This window comes from Pristiophorus japonicus, chromosome 20 (assembly GCF_044704955.1).
Source record: "Pristiophorus japonicus isolate sPriJap1 chromosome 20, sPriJap1.hap1, whole genome shotgun sequence".
Classification (NCBI taxonomy): Eukaryota; Metazoa; Chordata; class Chondrichthyes; family Pristiophoridae; genus Pristiophorus; species Pristiophorus japonicus.
In genome coordinates, this window is record NC_091996.1 from 3,220,512 (window position 1) to 3,243,167 (window position 22,656).

A 22,656-nucleotide genomic window follows, 5' to 3' on the forward strand; every position below is an offset into this window, starting at 1 on the left:
CCCCCTCCTCCTCCTACCCCCCCCTCCTCCCTCCTCCTACCACCCCCCCCTCCTCCTCCTCCTCCTCCTACCCCACCTCCTCCCCCTCCAGAGATTTCAGTCGGAAGGCTTAACGGACAACTGCAGCCAAATACTAATAAAGCAGAGAGAGAAGACATGCGCCCACACTCCCCGTCGCCTCCAACCAACCTGTTGAGTGCGGGGCAGGGAGAGAGAGGAGAGAGAGAGAGAGAGAGGAGAGAGAGAGAGAGGAGAGAGAGAGAGAGAGAGAGAGAGAGAGAGAGAGAGAGAGAGAGAGAGAGAGGGATTAAACCAGACAGGAGGTGCGTGAATTAACACACAGGCTGGTGCAGTACTGAGCAGCGAGGGGGAGGGAGGGTCAGCAGCTCACTGACCCTCCCTCACTGGTGCTGAACCAGCTCATGTGAGGAACAGCAATGTTCGTGGGAGGGTGACCACCATCTTCACTCCCACCCACACCAAACCTTAGGAGAGATCAGTGACAAAGGGGCCAGGATTCTTGTTCAGATTTTATGCAGGAAAGTATTTTTTCCCCCGTTCATTCTTTGGATGTGGGCGTTGCTGACAAGGCTGACGTTTATTGCCCATCCTTAGTTGCCCTTGAGAAGGTGGTGGTGAGCCATCTTCTTGAACCGCTGTTCTTTGTTGCAGTTGTGTACAATTGTGTCTCACTGGGCCATTTCAGAGGGCAGTTAAGAGTCAACTACCTTGCTGTGGTCTGGAGTCACATATAGGCCCAGACCGGCTAAGGGCAGCAGATTTCCTTCCTTTAAAGGACCCAGATGGGTTTTTACAACAATCCTGTGGCTCATGGTCACTAGCTTTTTATTCAAGATTTATCTATAATTAGCGGAATTTAAATTCCCCGGCTGCCGTGGTGGGATTTGAACTCGCGTCTCTGGATCATTCATCCAGGCCTCTGGATTACTACTCCAGTAGCATAACCACTATGCTACCGTTCTTGAACCGCTTCAGTCAGTGTGGTGAAGGTGCTCCCACAGTGCTGTTAGGGAGGGAGTTCCAGGACGATGAAGGAACAGCGATATATTTCCAAGTCAGGATGGTGTGTCGTGGAGGTGGTGGTGTTCCCATGCGCCTGCTGCCCTTGCCCTGCGAGGTAGTGGAGGAGGTCGCGGGTTTGGGAGGTGCTGCCGGAGAGGCGATTTGTATGTGGGTGTGAGGCGAGACCCACAGCGGGCTCCCTGGCGATGCCCTCAATGACTCAAGGCTCATGTCGGAAGGATGGCCAGTGGAGGGAGGTCTGCCCCTGTGCAACCCCTACCCCAGCAAGAGGCATCTTTCAGGAGAGATAAACAGCATTGAAGGTGGGGAGGGGGGGGGGGGGGGGGGGAGGGGGAGAAAAGAGAGACATGGGGGAGCAAATTAAAGTTTTATCACGACTTCCAATTGGAACGTCCACAGAGATGCTGGTGTCAGCACGTGCAGGCGTCGGGACTAAAACTCTCCCGATTTATGGAGCAACGTACCTGGAGGATGGCCTGTCGGAGGATTGACTGGCTCGAGAGCTGGGCCGACTCGTCCTCTCCCGTTCCCTCTCCGGCTCCGTGTAGCCCACCTTGTTGGTCTCATACCTGGTGTATCGCACGCTGTACCGTCTGTACGGGTCATCCTATAGAAATGAGTATTTGTTAACACCTCGGTCACCAATAACTCGACATCACTGCTAATCAAATGTTACTGGCTGCAACTGGTTGTGTGTCCTGAAGACAATATTTATCCTCAACCAACTTCACTAAAAACAGATTATCTGGTCATTATCACATTGCTGTTTGTGGGAGCTTGCTGTGCACAAATTGGCTGCCGAGTTTCCTACATTACAACAGTGACTACACTCCAAAAAGTACTTCATTGGCTGCGAAGCGCTTTGGAATGTCCTGACATCATGAAAGGCGCTATAGAAATGCAAGTTCTCTTATTTCCTTCAGTTACCCAAATGAATCTGATTCAAACTACGTTTTATCATCCACAAAGAATTTCCCTTCGACCAACTTTCTTCCTCTCTCCCCTCGTGAAAGTGCCGACTCGCGATGAATCGGGCGCTCGATGCGTTCAGTCCCGGCGAGTCGGTGCATTCGAGTTAGATACAGAGTAAAGCTCCCTCTACACTGTCCCATCAAACACTCCCAGGGCAGGTACAGGGGGTTAGATACAGAGTAAAGCTCCCTCTACACTGTCCCATCAAACACTCCCAGGGCAGGTACAGGGGGTTAGATACAGAGTAAAGCTCCCTCTACACTGTCCCATCAAACACTCCCAGGGCAGGTACAGCACGGGGTTAGATACAGAGTAAAGCTCCCTCTACACTGTCCCATCAAACACTCCCAGGGCAGGTACAGGGGGTTAGATACAGAGTAAAGCTCCCTCTACACTGTCCCATCAAACACTCCCAGGGCAGGTACAGGGGGTTAGATACAGAGTAAAGCTCCCTCTACACTGTCCCATCAAACACTCCCAGGGCAGGTACAGGGGGTTAGATACAGAGTAAAGCTCCCTCTACACTGTCCCATCAAACACTCCCAGGGCAGGTACAGGGGGTTAGATACAGAGTAAAGCTCCCTCTACACTGCCCCATCAAACATTCCCAGGGCAGGTACAGCATGAGTTAGATACACATTCCCAGATGTGTGACCAGATACAAAGTGCAGGTCTCACTGTATAAAACCAAAAACTGCAGGCGCTTGAAATCTGCGCTGAAAACAAAGTACGCTGAAATCACAACAATTCAAGCAGATCTGTGGGGAGACACAGAGGAGTTAACGTTTAAAGTGCGGACCAGTCATTAAAACAGCTTTTCGAGTGACGGACCCAGACCTGAAACATTAACTACTCCGTTCTCTCCAGAGATGCTTACTGACCCGCAGGGAGTTACCAGTGTTTTCCCTTTCCGTTACACAAAACTAAGAGTTCCGCATCGATCATAGGTACAGCAGGAGCCAATTCAGCCCCTCGATCATTCCACTGGACAGTGGCAGATCCGCACTTCAATCGGAACACACTCAGGAAGTGATCAGGAGGGGAAATAAAACAACTTTTCAACGTCACGGCCAGAGTTCAACTCAGAAACTTATCCCCCACCAGTTTTCCTCAAATATGGAACCATAGAAATTTACAGCACGGAAGGAGGCCATTCGGTCCAGCGTGTCCGCGCCGGCCGACAAAGAGCTATCCGGCCTAATCCCACTTTCCAGCTCTCGGTCCATAGCCCTGTAGGTTATGGCTCAAGTATATATCCAAGTACTTTTTAAATGTGGCGAGGGTTTCTGCCTCTATCACCCTTTCAGGACGTGAGATCCAGACCCTCACCACCCTCTGGGTGAAGAAATTCCCCCTCAAATCTCCTCGAAACCTCCTACCAATTACTTTAAATCTATGCCCCCTGGTTATTGACCCCTCTGCTAAGAGAAATAGGTCCTTCCTATCCACGCCCCTCATCATTTTACACACCTCAATGGAGGTCTCCCTCAGCCTCCTCTGTTCCAAAGGAAACAAACCCAGATTATACAATCTTTCCTCATAGCTAAAATTTTCCAGTCCAGGCAACATCCTCGTAAATGTCCTCTGTACCCTCTCCAGTGCAATCACATCTTTCCTGTAATGTGGCGACCAGAACTGCACGCAGTACTCTAGCTGTGGCCTAACTAGTGTTTTATACAGTTCAAACATAACTGCTCTGCTCGCGAAGGTCGTAACTCACGTTATGGGTGAGCTATTGAAGGAACGCACTGTGTCCTGCTCACCCATCACCCCCTGTGCTTGCTGGCCTACATTGGCTCCCAGTTCAGCAAAGTCTGTATTCTAAAATTATCATCCTCGTGTTCAAATCCCTCCCCATCTCTAATCTCCTCCAGCCCCACAAACTCCCCCCCCCCCCCCCCCCACCCCGCCCTTGTACATCTCAGATTTCCATCGCTCCACCATTGGCGGCCGTGTCTTCAGCTGCCTAGGCACTTAGCTCTGGAACTCCCTCCCTAAACCTCTCCGCCTCCTTTAAGATGCTCCTTAAAACCTATGTCTTTGGCCAAGCATTTGGTCACCTGTCCTAGTATCTCCTTATGTGGCTCGGTGTCAAATTGTGTCTGATGTATGCTCCTAAAAGTGTCAGACGTGAGCTCAGTGCTCAGTGGGCAGCACACTCGCCTCGGAGTCACAAGGTTGTGGGCTCAAGTCCCACTCCAGGGACTTGAGCACAAAAATCTAGGCCGACACTCCAATGCAGTGCTAAGGGAGTGCTGCACTGTCGGACCGTGCCGTCTTTCTTACAGGGCTTGACAGCGTAGATGGAGGGAGGATGTTTCCTTTGGCTGAGGAGACTAGAACCAGGGATCCCAGTCTCAAAATAAGGGGTCGGCCATTTGGGACTGAAATGAGGAGATATTTCTTCACTCAGGGTGGTGAATCATTGGAATTCTCTGCCACAGAGGTCTGTGGAGGCTCAGTCTATTCAAGACCGAGATCGATAGATTGTTGAATATTAAGGGCCCAAGGGATATGGGGACAGTGAAGGAAAGGGGAGTTTAGGTCAAAGATCAGCCATGATCTTATTGAATGGTGCAGCAGGGTCGAGGGGCTGAATGACCGACTCCTGCACTTAATAATGATGTTGAACAATAGAAAGGGAGAGTTACCTGGTAGTACGGGTTGCTGCCTCTGGAATCCACGGGCAGGTAGGACACCTGCTGGCCGACTCTGGCGTCCATGGCTGGGTACGACGGGTGAGGCATGGTGTAAGGCTGTTGTGGGTCCGCGCTGTAATCCTGGTACGGGTATGGGTAGGGGTAGCCGTACCCCGGGTGTGGCTGGACCGGGGGGTACGGGTGCTGTGGAGTCACCTCGTGGTGAGGGGGCAGCTGGGGGGCAGTTACCGCAGCCTGAGCCGCTGACTGCGGCGCCGGAGGCTGGGTGGGGCCAGGGTACCCGTAGCTCACCGGCGGGTAGTGCCCGCTGACCGCTGGCAGTGGGTGCTGGGCTGGGTCGTGAGCCGCAGGCGGCAGCGGGGGCGCTACCTGTTGCCCCGTCACCGCGGCAATCGGCTGCTGCTGTTGGACATCTTTGGTGACCTGCAGATAGAAGCCTGGCTTGTCATTGGTGTAGAGCCCCGCGGGGTAAGGCTGGCAGGGGGCCGGGTGCTGCGCGGCACTGCCGAGCGGCAGGGAGGGGGCCGGATTCGGCGGAGTGCGGCGCAGCGTGAAGTCGAGCAGCTCGCAGTTGGCCGGCGGCGGCTGGGGCTGGTGAAACGCTCGGTTCCTCGCGTCGTCGCTGCTGGCCTCGGCAGGCGGCGGAAGGCCGGAGGTCGGGGGGATCGCCACGGCTGCCCCGGGAGCCCAGCTGGAGGGGGGACTGGCGGGATCCGTGGTGGTCAGTCCTTCGCCGGCCGGCCGCGGCTCGAGACAGCCGTCCGCGGCCAGGTTGAGCGGAGCGCGGGCGGGCGGTGAGCCGAGGTTCGGCGGGGCGGGGCTGGCTAGGGCCACGCTCTGGCCGTCGCCTCGGTCTCGGAGAGGGCGGTCGGTGCCAGGCCCCGGGGCCTGGAGGGGCCGGGCCAGCAAGACAGGCGGGCTGGGCGCGGCAGGTGACGGAGACGGGACCAGCAGCGTGGCGTAGCTGGGGCCCGCCTGGCTTTTGGGGGCCGCGTCTTGGGCCCCCCGGGGGAGACTCTCCATGTTCCCCGGGAGCGGCGGATAGCTTGGGGCCCTGCCGCCACCTTCCGGCGGCTGCATCACCGTGGCGCCCGGATCCTTGGCCGCCGCGGGCACCGCCGGGGCAGCCGGTGCCAGCACAATCCCGGCACAGAAGCTCGGCAGCTCGCTCTGCGCCCAGAGAGTGGCGGCGGGGCTCTCCGACTTTGCCCGGGCACCATGCGCGCGGGAGGACGGTCTCTTCTCCGGCAGCTCTGCCGCGAGCCTCGCCACGCCATCGGGGGCCCCCGGGCAGGCGTAGGGGCTCGGGTGGGGCCGGGGGCCGCGGATATTTTCCAGGTTGTCCGGCGGCTGTTCCAGGTTGCCGGGGGAGACGTCCGAGGCGCCGGCCCCCTGCCGCTGCCCCGCGGTGTTTGCCGCCGGCTGGCTCAGTTCCATCACCATCTTGGCCTGGTCCACCTCGGCCACTCGGACGGCCAGCTGGCCGTGAGCGCGCACTGGCTCGAAGGAGCTGTTGGCGCTGGCCTGGAAGGTGGCCATGGGCTTGGGGGCACTGGGGGCAGGGGGCTGGGACAGCTGGCTGTAGTACACGGCCCGCCCTGCGCCCGCCGGCTCCCGGCCCAGGGGGGACGAGTCGATCTGCTCGAAGAAGCGGGAGGGGGAGTCGGCGGGAGGTTTCCCGCTCTCCTGCTGGATGAAGGTGCTGAGCGGGGCCTGGGAGCGCCTCAGGCTGGAGCCGCTGCTGTGACTGGCGCTGCTGTGGTTGGAGGAGATGCTGTCGGAGCGCAGTGGGTGAGGCGTGGAGTCGGGGGTCTCCAGGTTCGGCGGGGGTCCTCCCCCTCCCCCCGCTGCTCCGCCCGGGCCTTTGGCGAGGTGCAGCCCTGGGTTTGCCGGGGCAGGCACAGGCAGGAACCCGGCGGGCAGCCGCTCAGGCTCAGTGGGCAGGACCTCCTGGTTCTGGAGGAACTCGGAGTTCTCGTCGTTGTCCAGCGGCGGCCCCTCGCTGCGGGGCAGGGTGGGGTCCGCAGGCTCTCCGCCCCCGAGGCTGTAAAGGCCGTATGGGGCGGCCGGCAGCGGGAGGAAGCCTCGGGGATCCGTGCCGTCGGACGGATCAGGCAGCGGCGGAGCGCTGAAGAACGGCCCGGCACTGGACTGAAAGGCATCGCAGATGGCGGTGCAAGTCTCCTCGTTCTCCACCTCGCCCCCTTTGAAGAAGACAGAGACAGTGCCCGTGTTGGGGTCCGGGGCTGGGCTGGGGTCCGGGGCTGGGCGGTCCGCTCGGTGCCCAGGGTGAGGGGTTGCCTGCTGCTGGCACGTTTCCCGAGGGGGGCCGGGTGGCCAGTCGTCTGACCATGCCGCGCCGGGACTGGCGAAGCCACGCGGGTGCTGGGGGGGCGGGAGCTGCTGGAAGGGAGCCGCCCAGCCGCCATCTTGCCGCTCGGCTCCGGCAAACGGCGCGAGGGGCTCCGGCGGCTGCTGGTAATGGCCGCCCGCTGCCTGGTTTTGGTGGGGTGGCACGGGCTGGAGCTGGGGGGCGCAGTAGCCGCCAAACCCTTGGGTCTGGGGGTCACTGGGCTGGAAGTAGTTCTGGACGGAGGGAGGCCGGCTGCCTTGACTGGCTGCCCACTGGGAGGAGGAGGCGTTCGGCAGGAACTGCGGAGCGAAGGCGGAGAAGGGCGGGGGCTCGCGAAGGCCCCCCTCCTGCCCGTGGGGGGGCTGAGGCCGGCTGTGCGTGGGAGCCGTGCCCTGGCGGGGGCCAGCCTCGCCACTCTCCGGGCCCAGCCCCGTGTGGAAGTAGGAGGGCTCGGGGGGCAGGCCGGGGCCAGGGCCGGGGTCGGGTCCACGGGCAGGGGAGAAGCTCCCGGCCTCGCCCAGCAGCGGGGGGAGTGGAGCCGGCGCCCCGTATGGCTCGCAGCGCTCCCCCGGGGGTCCAGGAAACGATGCCCGGGCTCCGCTCGGAGCGTCGGTGGGCCAGCGGGGCGGAGCGTAGCCCCCATCGTGCCGGCCGGCAAACGGCGGAGGGGGCAGCGGGCCGTCGTTGGCGGCGCCCGGCGGAGTGGCGGGCTGGGCGAGGCCGAAGGGGTCGGTGACGGGGAGAGGAGGAGGGGCGGGGGCGCCCGACAGCGGGGTGTTGGGCCGTCGGAAGGGGGCGTTGCGGCGGAAGGCGTTGGGGGTGCCCCCGCTCGGCGGGGCTCCGGCAGTGCTGCCGAATCCGGGCGAGGATCGGGGGGGCGGCGGAGGCTGCTGCATTGCCGGGCTCTGCATCGAGGCTGGTGGGCGGTGAATGGCGGTCTCCGGGGCTGCCGTTCAGTCACCGTACCTGTGGGGGAAAGACGCAGACGGTTAGTCTCACAGGAAACAGCGCCTCAGAACAGGGGCCGACACTTCCCCATTGGTGGCCGGTGAAAACCGGCGCCACCTCAACGCAACGACAAACCAGCCGCGGCATTTAACACGTTTAAAGTAAAGAAAGACTTGCATTTCTATAGCGCCTTTCACGTCACTGTTGTAATGTAGGAAACGGGCAGCCAATTTGCACACAGCAAGCTCCCACAAACATCAATGTGATAATGACCAGATAATTTGTTTTAGTGATGTTGGTTGAGGGATAAATATTGGCCCCAGAACACCGGGGAGAACTCCCCTGCTCTTCAGTATGGTTGAATTTGTAATACAGATTGAGGATGAGGAAGTAGTGTCTGAAACGAGCGTACTATGCTTAAACAAAGGGGACTACAGTGGGATGAGGGCAGAGTTGGCTAAAGTAGACTGGAAACACAGGCTAAACGGTGGCACAATTGAGGAACAGTGGAGGACTTTTAAGGAGCTCTTTCATAGTGCTCAACAAAAATATATTCCAGTGAAAAAGGGTGGTAAGAGAAGGGATAACCAGCCGTGGAAAACCAAGGAAATAAAGGAGAGTATCAAATCAAAGACCAATGCATATAAGGTGGCCAAGGTTAGTGGGACACTAGAAGATTGGGAAAATTTTAAACAACAGCAAAGAATGACTAAAAAAGCAATAAAGAAAGGAAAGATAGATTACGAAGGTAAACTTGCGCAAAACATAAAAACAGATAGTAAAAGATTTTACAGATATATAAAACGGAAAAGTGTGACTAAAGTAAATGTTGGTCCCTTAAAAGATGAGAAGGGGGATTTAGTAATGGGAAATGTAGAAATGGCTGAGACTTTAAACAATTATTTTGCTTCGGTCTTCACAGTGGAAGACACAAAAACCATGCCAAAAATTGATGGTCATAGGAATGTGGGAAGAGAGGACCTTGAGACAATCACTATCACTAGGGGGGTAGTGCTGGACAGGCTAATGGGACTCAAGGTAGACAAGTCCCCTGGTCCTGATGAAATGCATCCCAGGGTATTAAAAGAGATGGCGGAAGTTATAGCAGATGCATTCGTTATAATCTACCAAAATTCTCTGGACTCTGGGGAGGTACCAGCGGATTGGAGAGCAGCTAATGTAACGCCTCTGTTTAAAAAAGGGGGCAGACAAAAGGCAGGTAACTATAGGCCGGTTAGTTTAACATCTGTAGTGGGGAAAATGCTTGAAGCTATCATTAAGGAAGAAATAGCGGGACATCTAGATAGGAATAGTGCAATCAAGCAGACGGAACATGGATTCATGAAGGGGAAATCATGTTTAACTAATTTACTGGAATTCTTTGAGGATATAATGAGCATGGTGGATAGAGGTGTACCGATGGATGTGGTGTATTTAGATTTCCAAAAGGCATTCGATAAGGTGCCACACAAAAGGTTACTGCAGAAGATAAAGGTACGTGGAGTCAGAGGAAATGTATTAGCATGGATCGAGAATTGGCTAGCTAACAGAAAGCAGAGAGTCAGGATAAATGGGTCCTTTTCGGGTTGGAAATCGGTGGTTAGTGGTGTGCCACAGGGATCGGTGCTGGGACCACAACTGTTTACAATATACAGATGACCTGGAAGAGGGGACAGAGTGTAGTGTAACAAAATTTGCAGATGACACAAAGATTAGTGGGAAAGCGGGTTGTGCAGAGGACACAGAGAGGCTGCAAAGAGATTTAGATAGGTTAAGCGAATGGCTAAGGTTTGGCAGATGGAATACAATGTCGGAAAGTGTGAGGTCATCCACCTTGGGGGAAAAAAAACAGTAAAAGGGAATATTATTTGAATGGGGAGAAATTACAACATGCTGCGGTGCAGAGGGACCTGGGGGTCCTTGTACATGAATCCCAAAAAGTTAGTTTGCAGGTGCAGCAGGTAATCAGGAAGGCGAATGGAATGTTGGCCTTCATTGCGAGAGGGATGGAGTACAAAAGCAGGGAGGTCGTGCTGCAACTGTATAGGGTATTGGTGAGGCCGCACCTGGAGTACTGCGTGCAGTTTTGGTCATCTTACTTAAGGAAGGATATACTGGCTTTGGAGGGGGTACAGAGACGATTCACTCGGCTGATTCCGGAGATGAGGGGGTTACCTTATGATGATAGATTGAGTAGACTGGGTCTTTACTCGGAGTTCAGAAGGATGAGGGGTGATCTTATAGAAACATTTAAAATAATGAAAGGCATAGACAAGATAGAGGCGGAGAGGTTGTTTCCACTGGTCGGGGAGACTAGAACTAGGGGGCACAGCCTCAAAATACGGGGGAGCCAATTTAAAACCGAGTTGAGAAGGAATTTCTTCTCCCAGAGGGTTGTGAATCTGTGGAATTCTCTGCCCAAGGAAGCAGTTGAGGCTAGCTCATTGAATGTATTCAAGTCACAGATAGATTTTTAACCAATAAGGGAATCAAGGGTTACGGGGAGCGGGCGGCTAAGTGGAGCTGAGTCCACGGCCAGATCAGCCATGATCTTATTGAATGGCGGAGCAGGCTCGAGGGGCTAGATGGCCTACTCCTGTTCCTAATTCTTATGTTCTTATGTTCTTGAAATGGTGTCATGAGATCTTAAGTCCAGAAGGCAAACGGGGCCTCGGTTTAACATTTCATCCCAAGAGCAGCCTCACCGATAGTGCGGCGCTCCCTCAGTACCGCCCCTCCAACAGTGCGGCACTCCACCAGTACTTGCACTCGAGTGTCTGCCTGGATTATGGGCTGAAGTCTCTGGAATGACAGAGGTAAGTACTCCCATCGCCAAATTTCTCTCCCCTCCCCCATGAACGCATGCAAACGGGAGCTTTCCACTACCTGATCTGCAAGTCTGGATATCGTGGGCTATCCGGCCATGGGTGCATCACAATGGAACCCCATCCTCTGCTCACTCGACACGGACTGTTACATCTTCCAGCAGGGGAGACTGGATAGTGATCAGCAGCAGAAAGCTGGGCGCTCTCCGCACCCCCCCCACCTCACCTCTCTGACCCCCAGAGGCCAAGGTACCGTGAGGGCTGCCCCATCTGGGCTCAGTAATCTGCGCTCAGACTGAAGGAGCAACACCGACTGCTTCCTCCTGCTGCTGCCCCGTGTCCTAACTGGCACCCAGTCCCACTCACCCATCACCCCCTGTGCTCACTGCCCCGTGTCCTAACTCGCACCCAGTCCCACTCACCCATCACCCCCTGTGCTCACTGCCCTGTGTCCTAACTCGCACCCAGTCCCACTCACCCATCACCCCCTGTGCTCACTGCCCCGTGTCCTAACTCGCATCAAGTCCCACTCACCCATCACCCCCTGTGCTCGCTGCCCCGTGTCCTAACTCGCACCCAGTCCCACTCACCCATCACCCCCTGTGCTCGCGGCCCCGTGTCCTAACTCACACCCAGTCCCACTCACCCATCACCCCCTGTGCTCACTGCCCCGTGTCCTAACTCGCATCAAGTCCCACTCACCCATCACCCCCTGTGCTCGCTGCCCCGTGTCCTAACTCGCACCCAGTCCCACTCACCCATCACCCCCTGTGCTCGCGGCCCCGTGTCCTAACTCACACCCAGTCCCACTCACCCATCACCCCCTGTGCTCACTGCCCCGTGTCCTAACTCGCACCCAGTCCCACTCACCCATCACCCCCTGTGCTCACTGCCCCGTGTCCTAACTCACACCCAGTCCCACTCACCCATCACCCCCTGTGCTCGCTGCCCCGTGTCCTAACTCGCACCCAGTCCCACTCACCCATCACCCCCTGTGCTCACTGCCCCGTGTCCTAACTCACACCGAGTCCCACTCACCCATCACCCCCTGTGCTCGCTGCCCTGTGTCCTAACTCACACCCAGTCCCACTCACCCATCACCCCCTGTGCTCACTGCCCTGTGTCCTAACTCACACCCAGTCCCACTCACCCATCACCCCCTGTGCTCACTGCCCCGTGTCCTAACTCACACCCAGTCCCACTCACCCATCACCCCCTGTGCTCACTGACCCCGTGTCCTAACTCGCACCCAGTCCCACTCACCCATCACCCCCTGTGCTCGCTGCCCCGTGTCCTAACTCACACCCAGTCCCACTCACCCATCACCCCCTGTGCTCACTGCCCCGTGTCCTAACTCACACCCAGTCCCACTCACCCATCACCCCCTGTGCTCACTGCCCCGTGTCCTAACTCGCACCCAGTCCCACTCACCCATCACCCCCTGTGCTCACTGCCCCGTGTCCTAACTCACACCCAGTCCCACTCACCCATCACCCCCTGTGCTCGCGGCCCCGTGTCCTAACTCGCACCGACTCCCGCTCACCCATCATCCCCTGTGCTCACTGCCCCGTGTCCTAACTCACACCCAGTCCCACTCACCCATCACCCCCTGTGCTCACTGACCCCGTGTCCTAACTCGCACCCAGTCCCACTCACCCATCACCCCCTGTGCTCACTGCCCCGTGTCCTAACTCACACCCAGTCCCACTCACCCATCACCCCCTGTGCTCACTGACCCCGTGTCCTAACTCGCACCCAGTCCCACTCACCCATCACCCCCTGTGCTCACTGACCCCGTGTCCTAACTCACACCCAGTCCCACTCACCCATCACCCCCTGTGCTCACTGCCCCGTGTCCTAACTCGCACCCAGTCCCACTCACCCATCACCCCCTGTGCTCACTGCCCCGTGTCCTAACTCGCACCCAGTCCCACTCACCCATCACCCCCTGTGCTCACTGCCCCGTGTCCTAACTCGCACCCAGTCCCACTCACCCATCACCCCCTGTGCTCACTGCCCCGTGTCCTAACTTGCACCGAGTCCCACTCACCCATCACCCCCTGTGCTCACTGCCCCGTGTCCTAACTCGCACCCAGTCCCACTCACCCATCACCCCCTGTGCTCGCCGATGTACATTGGCTCCCAGTCCGGCAATGCCTCGAATTTGAAATTCTCATTCTTGTCTTCCAACCCCTCCAGGACCTCCTCGCCCCCTCCCTTTCTCTGTAACCACCTCCAGACCGACAACCTTCTGAGATCTCTGCGCTCCACCAATTCTGGCCCCTTGCGCATCCACGATTAAGCGCTCCACCATTGGCGGCCGAATGCACCATAAACCTCTCCGCCTCTCTTTCCTCCTTTAAGATGCTCCTTAAAACCTACCTGTTACCTGCCTTAATATCTCATGTGGCTCGGTGTCACATTTTGTCTGATAATCGTGCCTGTGAAGCACCTTGGGACATTTTACTGCGTTAAAGGCGCTATATAAATGCAAGTCATTGAATATATTTAAGGTAGAGGTAGACAGATTTTTGAATGATGGAGTCAATGTTTATGGGGGGAAGGCAGGAAAGTGGAGTTGAGACCAAGATCAGATCAGCCGTGATCTTATTGAATGGCAGAGCAGGCTCTGTCATGTATGTAACCACAATGTAACACCGCTGTATTACTGTATACACTCAACCTAGATGCACACCTTGACCACAAAGGGTGAACTTGTGGGAGACACTCCTTACCTGATCAAACAGGTATAAAAAGGGAGGTCCCACGCAGGGTCATCGTCTTTGGAGTCCTGTGAATAAAGAGTTAAGGTCACAGAGTGACTTTGTCCCCAGAATGTGCCTCGTGTGGTTTCATGCTGTAGAGTAAGGACTTTACATTGGCGACGAGAAACGGGAATTCACGGCCCACGCGAATGGCCACCGGTAGCACAGAGGAACGGTACTGTGTTGGGGAAGACTGGGACAATTTTGTCGAGAGGCTTCAGCAAAGCTTCGTTACGAAAGAATGGCTGGGGGATGCAGCGGTCGACAAGCGAAGGCCTCATCTTTTGACTAGCTGCGGACCAAAGACTTATGTGCTCATGAAGGACTTACTAGCACCCGAAAAGCTGGCAGAAAAAACCTTTGAAGAACTTAGCAAACTGATTGGGGAGCACTTCAAACCGGCAAGTAGCATACATGTGTCCCGACACAGATTCTACACCCACCAACGTCATGAAGGACAGAGCATACCGGACTTCGTAGCAGACCTCCGGCATTTGGCCAGCCTCTAAGTTCACAGACGCCTGCAGGGGGGAGATGCTAAGGGACTTCTTTATCGAGGGCATCGGTCATGCGGGAATTTTCCGCAAATAAATTGAGACCAAGGATTTGACCTTGGAAGCAGCGGCGTTGTTAGCTCAAACTTTCATGGCGGGGGAGGAAGAGACGAAAATAATATACACGCGCAATTCTGCCTCTAACGCGCCGATGGATCAGGGAGTCAACATCATCAATGCAAAGTTAAAGCACATGGGATTGGGGGTAGTGTGCTGGCATGGATTGAGAACTGGTTGTCAGACAGGAAGCAAAGAGTAGGAGTAAATGGGTACTTTTCAGAATGGCAGGCAGTGACTAGTGGGGTACCGCAAGGTTCTGTGCTGGGGCCCCAGCTGTTTACACTGTACATTAATGATTTAGATGAGGGGATTAAATGTAGTATCTCCAAATTTGCGGATGACACTAAGTTGGGTGGCAGTGTGAGCTGCGAGGAGGATGCTATGAGGCTGCAGAGTGACTTGGATAGGTTAGGTGAGTGGGCAAATGCATGGCAGATGAAGTATAATGTGGATAAATGTGAGGTTATCCACTTTGGTGGTAAAAACAGAGAGACAGACTATTATCTGAATGGTGACAGATTAGGAAAAGGGGAGGTGCAAAGAGACCTGGGTGTCATGGTACATCAGTCATTGAAGGTTGGCATGCAGGTACAGCAGGCGGTTAAGAAAGCAAATGGCATGTTGGCCTTCATAGAGAGGGGATTTGAGTACAGGGGCAGGGAGGTGTTGCTACAGTTGTACAGGGCCTTGGTGAGGCCACACTTGGAGTATTGTGTACAGTTTTGGTCTCCTAACTTGAGGAAGGACATTCTTGCTATTGAGGGAGTGCAGCGAAGGTTCACCAGACTGATTCCTGGGATGGTGGGACTGACCTATCAAGAAAGACTGGATCAACTGGGCTTGTATTCACTGGAGTTCAGAAGAATGAGAGGGGCCCTCATAGAAACGTTTAAAATTCTGACGGGTTTAGACGGATTAGATGCAGGAAGAATGTTCCTAATGTTGGGAAGTCCAGAACCAGGGGTCACAGTCTAAGGATAAGGGGTAAGCGATTTAGGACGAGATGAGGAGAAACTTCTTCACCCAGAGAGTGGTGGACCTGTGGAATTCTCTACCACAGAAAGTTGTTGAGACCAATTCACTAAATATATTCAAAAGGGAGTTAGATGAAGTCCTTACTACTAGGGGGATCAAGGGGTATGGTGAGAAAGCAGGAAGGGGGTACTGAAGTTGCATGTTCAGCCATGAACTCATTGAATGGCGGTGCAGGCTAGAAGGGCGAATGGCCTACTCCTGCACCTATTTTCTATGTTTCTATGTTTCTAAGTCAATGTTGCTGAGAGGGAGGGAGGCGGAGAGGTTTAGAGAGAGAATTCCAGAGTTTGGGGTCGAGGCAGCTGAAGGCAATGTGAGCGACAGTTCTATCTGCAAGTTATTTTGGATAACAGAAGAAAGAGCAGGAGTCGGCCATTCGACCCCTCAAGTCTGCTCCGTCATTTAATAAAATCATGTCTGATCATGGTTGCTGTTGGAATGTACCCAGTGATCCATCAGGTGGGTGACCCAGCAGGGGGAGGGGTGGTGATAGGAAGTGTCAGGCAGTACCTTAGACGACCGGCACCTCGAGCACAGGTGCGCGCGCCCAGGCTCTTCAGCATAACGTTTAAATCCCTGGTCATTCTCAGTATCCCCTGTTGCTCAATGATCGCCGGGGTCTGGGGGGCAGGGGTGGGAACGGCACATACAGCCCCTGCAGACACAGACTGGACATCCTGACTATCCCGAGTTTGTCTGCATTCAGCACTCAAGACAGACAGGACGTTCAATCTCCCACTGGGAGTTGGCCAGACCTTTGACCGTGATCCATAGTTCACAAAAACCCAGAATTTGATCTGTGCAAAGCAAAAACACATCCTCTCATCCCCTCCCAGCAGAATGTCTTGTACAGCATCTCAATGCCAGAATCGGAGTCTTTGGGAAAATAGGCAGTTTGAAAAGAATCTGGGCAAACGCCAGTTAGCATCAAGCTGGACACGGTAAGCACCGCACAGAGACTGACGTCATTGTGCTGTGATGGGCTGACCAGCCCCAGCCCCAACCAGTGTCGTCAGTGTGTGGGTTAGAAAGTACGCCCCCCCCAACTACAGAATCATCTCGCATTCATATCCAGGCTGACACCCCCTGTGCCAGCCCTCCCGAAGGAGCACCGCACTGCCGGAGGGGGCAGCCCTCCCGAGGGAGCCTCCCCAGCACTGCCGGAGGGGGCAGTACTGAGGGAGCCCCGCACTGCCGGAGGGGGCAGCCCTCCCGAGGGAGCCCCGCACTGCCGGAGGGGGCAGTACTGAGGGAGAGTCACACTGTCTGCAATACCCTCTTTCGGATGAGACGTTAAACCGATGGTTTTAAAAGATCCCACAGCCACTATTTTGAAGAAGAGCAGCGGAGTTCTCCCCAGTGTCCTGGGGCCAATATTTATCCACAAGCTTTTGGTCATCTGACCCACTATCTTTTAGGTGGGAAATTTTGTCTAATAAAGCTCTTGTGAAATGCCGTCAGATATTATATCACGTTAAAGGCGCTACATAATTGCAAACTGTTGCTGTACACACTGGGCTGAGAGCACAAATGAACCACTTCAATGTGGCTATGAATCTTACAGCAATTCAGACAGTGACCCTCCACCTAAAATCTATAATTTGATCAAGTGCAGTGATGATGTTACTGGACTAATAATCCAGGCAATTAGAGTTCAAATTCCAACGTGGGCAGCTGGAGAAATGGAATTCAGCTTTTTTTTTTAAATTGGGAAATAAAAATCTGGGCTCAGTAAGTGACCATGAAGCTGTCGGTTTGTCGTAAAACCCCAACTGGTTCACTGATGCTCTTTAGGGAAGGAAACCTGCTGTCCTTACCCCGTCTGGGCCTATAGGTGACTCCAGTCCCACGCACTGCCCTCTGAGGTAGCCCAACAACCCCACACAGGGATGGGCAATCGATGCTGGCCTTGCCAGTGAAACCCGCAGTCTGAGGATTAATGTAAAAAAAACAAACGATCAATCAACAAAGCCACACCACTTACAAGATTAAAAGTTACTGGTACCAATTACAGTGGGTTTCTGAGCAGTGCTGCACCCTGGGCAGTACAGTAACGCAGCTGAACTGCCCCTTCACATCTTACAGGGGCAAAGCAAAAAAAAGTTTATGACCAATTTCACAACAGTAGTAAATCAGTTTAGGCAGCTCACTCAACAACTTGTTTCTATAGTAAAACATCCCAAGGTGTTTCACAGGAGTGTTTTAAGACAAAATAAATAAATTGGACACCAAGCCACACAAGAAGAAATTATGGCAGATGACCAAAAGCTTAGTCAAAGTGGTAGGTTTTAAGGAGCACCTTGAAGGCGGAGAGTTTAAGGCAGGGAGTTCCAGAGCTTGGGGCCCAGGCAACAGAAGGCACGGCCACCGATGATGGAGTGATTATAATCAGGGATGCTCAAGAGGGCAGAATTAGAGGAGCGCAGACATCTCGGGGGGGGTTGTGGAGCTGGAGTAGGTTACAGAGATAGGGAGGGGCAAGGGTCATGGAGGGATTTGAAAATAAGGATAAGAATTTTGAAATCGAGGCGTTGCTTAACCGGGAGCCAATGTAGGTCAGTGAGCCAAGGGGTGATGAGTGAGCGGGACTTGGTGCGAGTTAGGACACTGGGCAGCTGAGTTTTGGATTACCTCTAGTTTATGTAGGGTAGAATTAGAGGGGGATCTTCTGTCTCAGGGAATAAAGCAAAAAAACAACATTTACGACCAATTTCACCACAGCAGTAACTCAATTTGGGCAGCTCACCCAAGACGGTAACTAGTGGGAGAGCGATTCTGTAACAAAGGGACTGCCTTCATAGAGGATGGCTGGAACATGGAACGCCTGACCACACGTGGCTATCGAGACACAGACTGGGACATCATTTGAAAGGGACTGGGATGACGATATTATAAAAGGATGCGGGGACTGGAATTAGAGTAGGGAGCTCCAGTCTAAGAGTGAGCACCGATTCAGGTACAACATGCCCAATTGCTTCCTTCTGTACTGTCGGTTTCTACCATTCTACATCAGGATAGTGTTTCAAACCCATCATGGCGCATTGAGCACAACATAAGAACATAATAGGAGGAGTCGACCTGCTCTGCCATTCAATAAGATCGTGGCTGATCTGATCTTGGGCTCAGCTCCACTTCCCTGCCCACTCCCCATAACCCTCGACTCCCTTATCATTCAAAAATCTGTCTATCTCCACCTTAAATATATTCAACGACCCAGCCTCCACAGCTCTCGGAGGCAGAGAATTCCACAGATTTACGGCCCTCAGAGAAGAAATTCATCCTCATTTCCATTTTGAATGGGCAGCCCCTTATTCAGAAACTATGCCCCCTAGTTCTAGATTCTCCCAGGAGGAGAAACATTCTCTCTGCATCTACCCTGTCAAGCCCCCTCAGAATCTTAAATGTTTCATAAGATCGCCTCTCATTCTTCTAAACTCCAATGAGTATAGGCCCAACTTTTCTTTATAAGACAACCCTTTCATCTCTGGAATCAACCTAGTGAACCTTCTCTGAACTGCCTCCAATGCAAGTATATCCTTCCTTAAATACGGAGACCAAAACTGTACGCAGTACTCCAGGTGTGGCCTCACCAATACCCTGTACAGGTGTAGCAGGACTTCTCTGCTTTTATACTCTATCCCCCCGGCAATAAAGGCCAACATTCCATTTGCCTTCCTGATTACTTGCTGTATCTGCATACTAACCTTTTATGTCTCATGTACAAGGTCCCCCAGATTTCTCTGTACCATCACATGTTGTAGTGTCTCTCCAAAGGTTCCACAGCCAAATAATGGACGTTAACCATGGGGGTTAATCTCCACTTTTCTGGCTGCATTTAATCAGAGAATCGTAGAGCACAGAAGGTGGCCATTCAGCGCATCATGCCTGTGCTGGCACTTTGAAAGAGCTGTCCGATTAATTCCCCCCTACCCGTTCCCCATGGCTCTCAAATTTCACCCCTTCAAGTATTTATCCAATTCCCTTTTGAAAGTCACTATTGAACCTGCTCCCACCGCCCTTTCAGGCAGTGCGTTCCCAATCACAACAACTCGCTGTGTAAAGAAAAAATTCTCATCTCCCCCTCTGGTTCTTTTGCAAATTTTCTTCAATCTGTGTCTCTGGTTACCGACCCTCCGGCCACTATCACCTTATTACAAAACCCTTTGTAATTTTGAACACCTATATTAAATCTCTCCTTAACCTTCTCTGCTCCAAGGAGAACAACCTCAGCTTCTCCACATAACTGAAGTCCCTCATTCCTGGTGCCATTCTGGTCAATCTCCCCCGCATCCTCTCCAAGGCCTTGACATCCATCCTGAAGTGTGGCACCCAGAATACTCCAGCTGGGGCCAGACCAGTGCTCTCCTGTAACGATTTGTATTTTTACAATCTCTAACTTTTTTTTTCTCCAAACAGCTTACAGACAGGGTTACAGTAACTCTCTCTCTCTCTCTCCCCCCTGCCGTTTGCTGCATAGTGGACTGCACTGTAACCCTTACCAATTCAAAGCTTCCTCACACCAGCACTCCGTCAATGCAGCCGTGGAGTTTTTTCTTTAAATATTCGCACCAACAGTAATCTGACATTCCACGTCAGTCAGCCTTTATACCGCCCTACGTACTTTAAGAGGCTGAGCCCCAGCAGTGTCCAAGGAGGTAAAGGCCCCCATATTGTGTGTTACACAGCCAGCCAGAGTAGAAAGGAGCCAGGTTGGATACATAGTCTGTGTGGGGTGATGAGAGATACACAATTTGCATTGATATAGCGCCTTGAACATAGAAAAACTTCCCAAGGTGCTTCACAGGAACGTAAATTAGACAGAAATGTGACACTGTTCCACATGAGATATTAGGGCAGAAGAGGTAAGTTTTAAGGAGCATCTTAAAGGAGGAGAGGTGGAGAGGTTTAGGGAAGAAATTCCAGAGCTTGGGGCCCAGGCAGCTGGAGGAAGAGTGTGTTCGAAGATTAGGCCCTCAAATCTGGCACCAAGCTTATGGTCTACAGGGCAGTAGTGATACCCGCCCTTCTGTATGGCTCAGAGACGTGGATCATATACAGTGGACACCTCAAATCACTAGAGAAATACCACCAACGATGTCTCCGCAAGATCCTGCAAATCCCCTGGGAGGACAGATGCACCAACATCAGTGTTCTCGATCAGACCAACATCCCCAGCATTGAAGCACTGACCACACTCGGCCAGCTCCATTGGGCGGGCCACATTGTCAGGATGCCCGACACGAGACTCCCAAAGCAAGTGCTCTACTCGGAACTCCTACACGGCAGGTGGCCCCCCAAGGTGGGCAGAGGAAACGTTTAAAGGACACCTTCAAAGTCTCCTTGATAAAGTGCAACATCCCCACCAACACCTGGGAGTCCCTGGCCAAAGGCCGCCCTAAGTGGAAGAGCAGCATCCGGGAGGGCGCTGAGCACCTCGAGTCTCCTCGCAGAGAGCATGCAGAAAACAAGCGCAGGCAGCGGAAGGAGCGTGCGGCAAACCAGACTCCCCACCCACCCCTTCCCCCAACCACTGTCTGTCCCACCTGTGACAGAGACTGTAATTCCCGTATTGGACTGTACAGTCATCTGAAAACTCACTTTTAGAGTGGAAGCAAGTCATCCTCGATTTCAAGGGGCTGCCGATGATGATGATTAAAACTGGGCATGTGCAAGAGGGCAGAATTAGAGGAGCGGAGAGATCACGGAGGATTGTGGGGCTGGAGGAGTTTACAGAGATAGGGAGAGGCAAGGCCATGGAGGGATTTGAAAATATGAATGAGATACACACAACATACAGCAGAGAAACAGGCCATTCGGCCCAATGAGCCGATGCTGGTGTTTATATCCCACACGAGTCTCCTTCCATTCCATCTGCCTCATCTCAGCCTTTCAGCCTATCCTGGTAGTCTCTTTTCTCTCACCGCAAATGGGGCAAACTGGATTGCTCTTCGAAAGTGCCGGTGCAGCACGATGGATGGAATGACCTCCTTCTGTGCTGTACTATTCTATGATTCTCTCTACAGTACTGGTCCAGTTTGCTTCAGAAAGCATCTAGGCTATTTGCCTCAACCACTCCCTGTGGTAGTGAGATCCATATTCTCTGGGTAAAGACATTTCTCCTTATTTCCCTATTGGATTTATAAGTGACTATCTTATATTCACGGCCTCTAGTTTTGGATTCTCCTACAAGTGGAAACATTCTCTCCAGTGTCAGCCGTGGTTCAGTGGGCAGCACACTCGCCTCTGAGCCAGAAGGTTGTGGGTTCAAGTCCCACCCCAGGAACTTGCGCAGATAAATCTAGGCTGACACTCCAGTGCAGTGCCGAGGGGGAGGCCACGCTGAGGGAGCGCTACACTGTCGGAGGGGCCGTCTTTCAGATGAGATGTTAAACCTGCTCTCTCAGGTGGACGTAAAAGATCCCACGGCACGATTTCGAAGAACAGCAGGGGAGTAATCCCCGGTGTCCTGGCCAATATTTATCCTTCAATCAACATAACAAAGAAAAAAAGATGATCTGGTCATTATCTCAGTGCTGACTGTGGGAGCTTGCTGTGCACAAATTGCCTGCCGCGTTTCCCACGTTAGCACAGTGACTACACACCAAAAGTACTTCATTGGCTGTGAAGCGCTTTGAGACATCCGGTGGTCGTGAAAGGCGCTATACAAATGCAAGTCTTTCTGTTTCTTTTCACATCTATTCTGTCCAACCCAAATCAGAATTTTGAAGACCTCTATCGGGTTGCCTCGTTTCTAAAGACAAAAGACCCAACCTGTTCAATCTTTCCCAATAGTTGTAATCTCAGTTCTGGTATCATCCTTGTAAATCTCTTTTGCACTTTCCCCACTGCTTCTATGTCCTTTTTACAGTATGTAGGCCAGAACCGTATACAGTGCTCCAAGGGTCCTATACAAGATTAACGTAACTTCACTATATTTGAATTCTGTACCCTCGGAAATAAATCCCGGTGCTCAGTTAGCCTTTTTAGATAGACTGGTCTTGGGTTTGTTTGTTTGTTGGGAGGGAAGCAACAGCCAGGGTACCCGGGGCCTGGTCACTACCTTTGGATCTGCTCACATGGACTGGCGAGGACAGGGTCGAGTTCAGCGGTGATGCTCGCTGCAGCCGAGAAGCCCGCCAACACTCCAAGCTCACACAATGAAGAACAGCTACACTCTCACAAATCAGCACCTTCAAAACAAGACACGGACCAAACAACAGGACTTCACGCTGTGTGCTACATGACGCAATCAATCTCTTCAGCTACAGCACTCTCCAAGCAACATCAGCGTCGTATTGGGCTAATCGTAGAATAGTGCAGCCCAGGAGGATGCCGTCCAGACCATCGAGTCTGCGCTGGCTTTCGAAGAGCAATCCAGTTAGTCCCACTCCCCTGCTCTTTCCCCGTATCCCTGCAATTTTTTCTCCTTCAAGTATTTAT

At 53.5% G+C, this 22,656-nt stretch overlaps 1 protein-coding gene across 1 annotated transcript in view; it reads right to left on the reverse strand.

Moving 5' to 3' along the window:
• The window catches only part of LOC139233062 (protein transport protein Sec16A-like), a 71,459-nt gene that overhangs the window by 28,686 nt on the left and 20,117 nt on the right, over window positions 1–22,656 (reverse strand). Inside the window, exons 4-5 of the mRNA XM_070863582.1 lie at window positions 4,668–7,995; window positions 1,509–1,651 (exon numbers count right to left, since the gene is read on the reverse strand). Coding sequence (XP_070719683.1) covers window positions 1,509–1,651; window positions 4,668–7,940 — 3,416 coding nt within the window. The 5' untranslated portion in view covers window positions 7,941–7,995. The remainder of the gene's footprint in view (window positions 1–1,508; window positions 1,652–4,667; window positions 7,996–22,656) is intronic.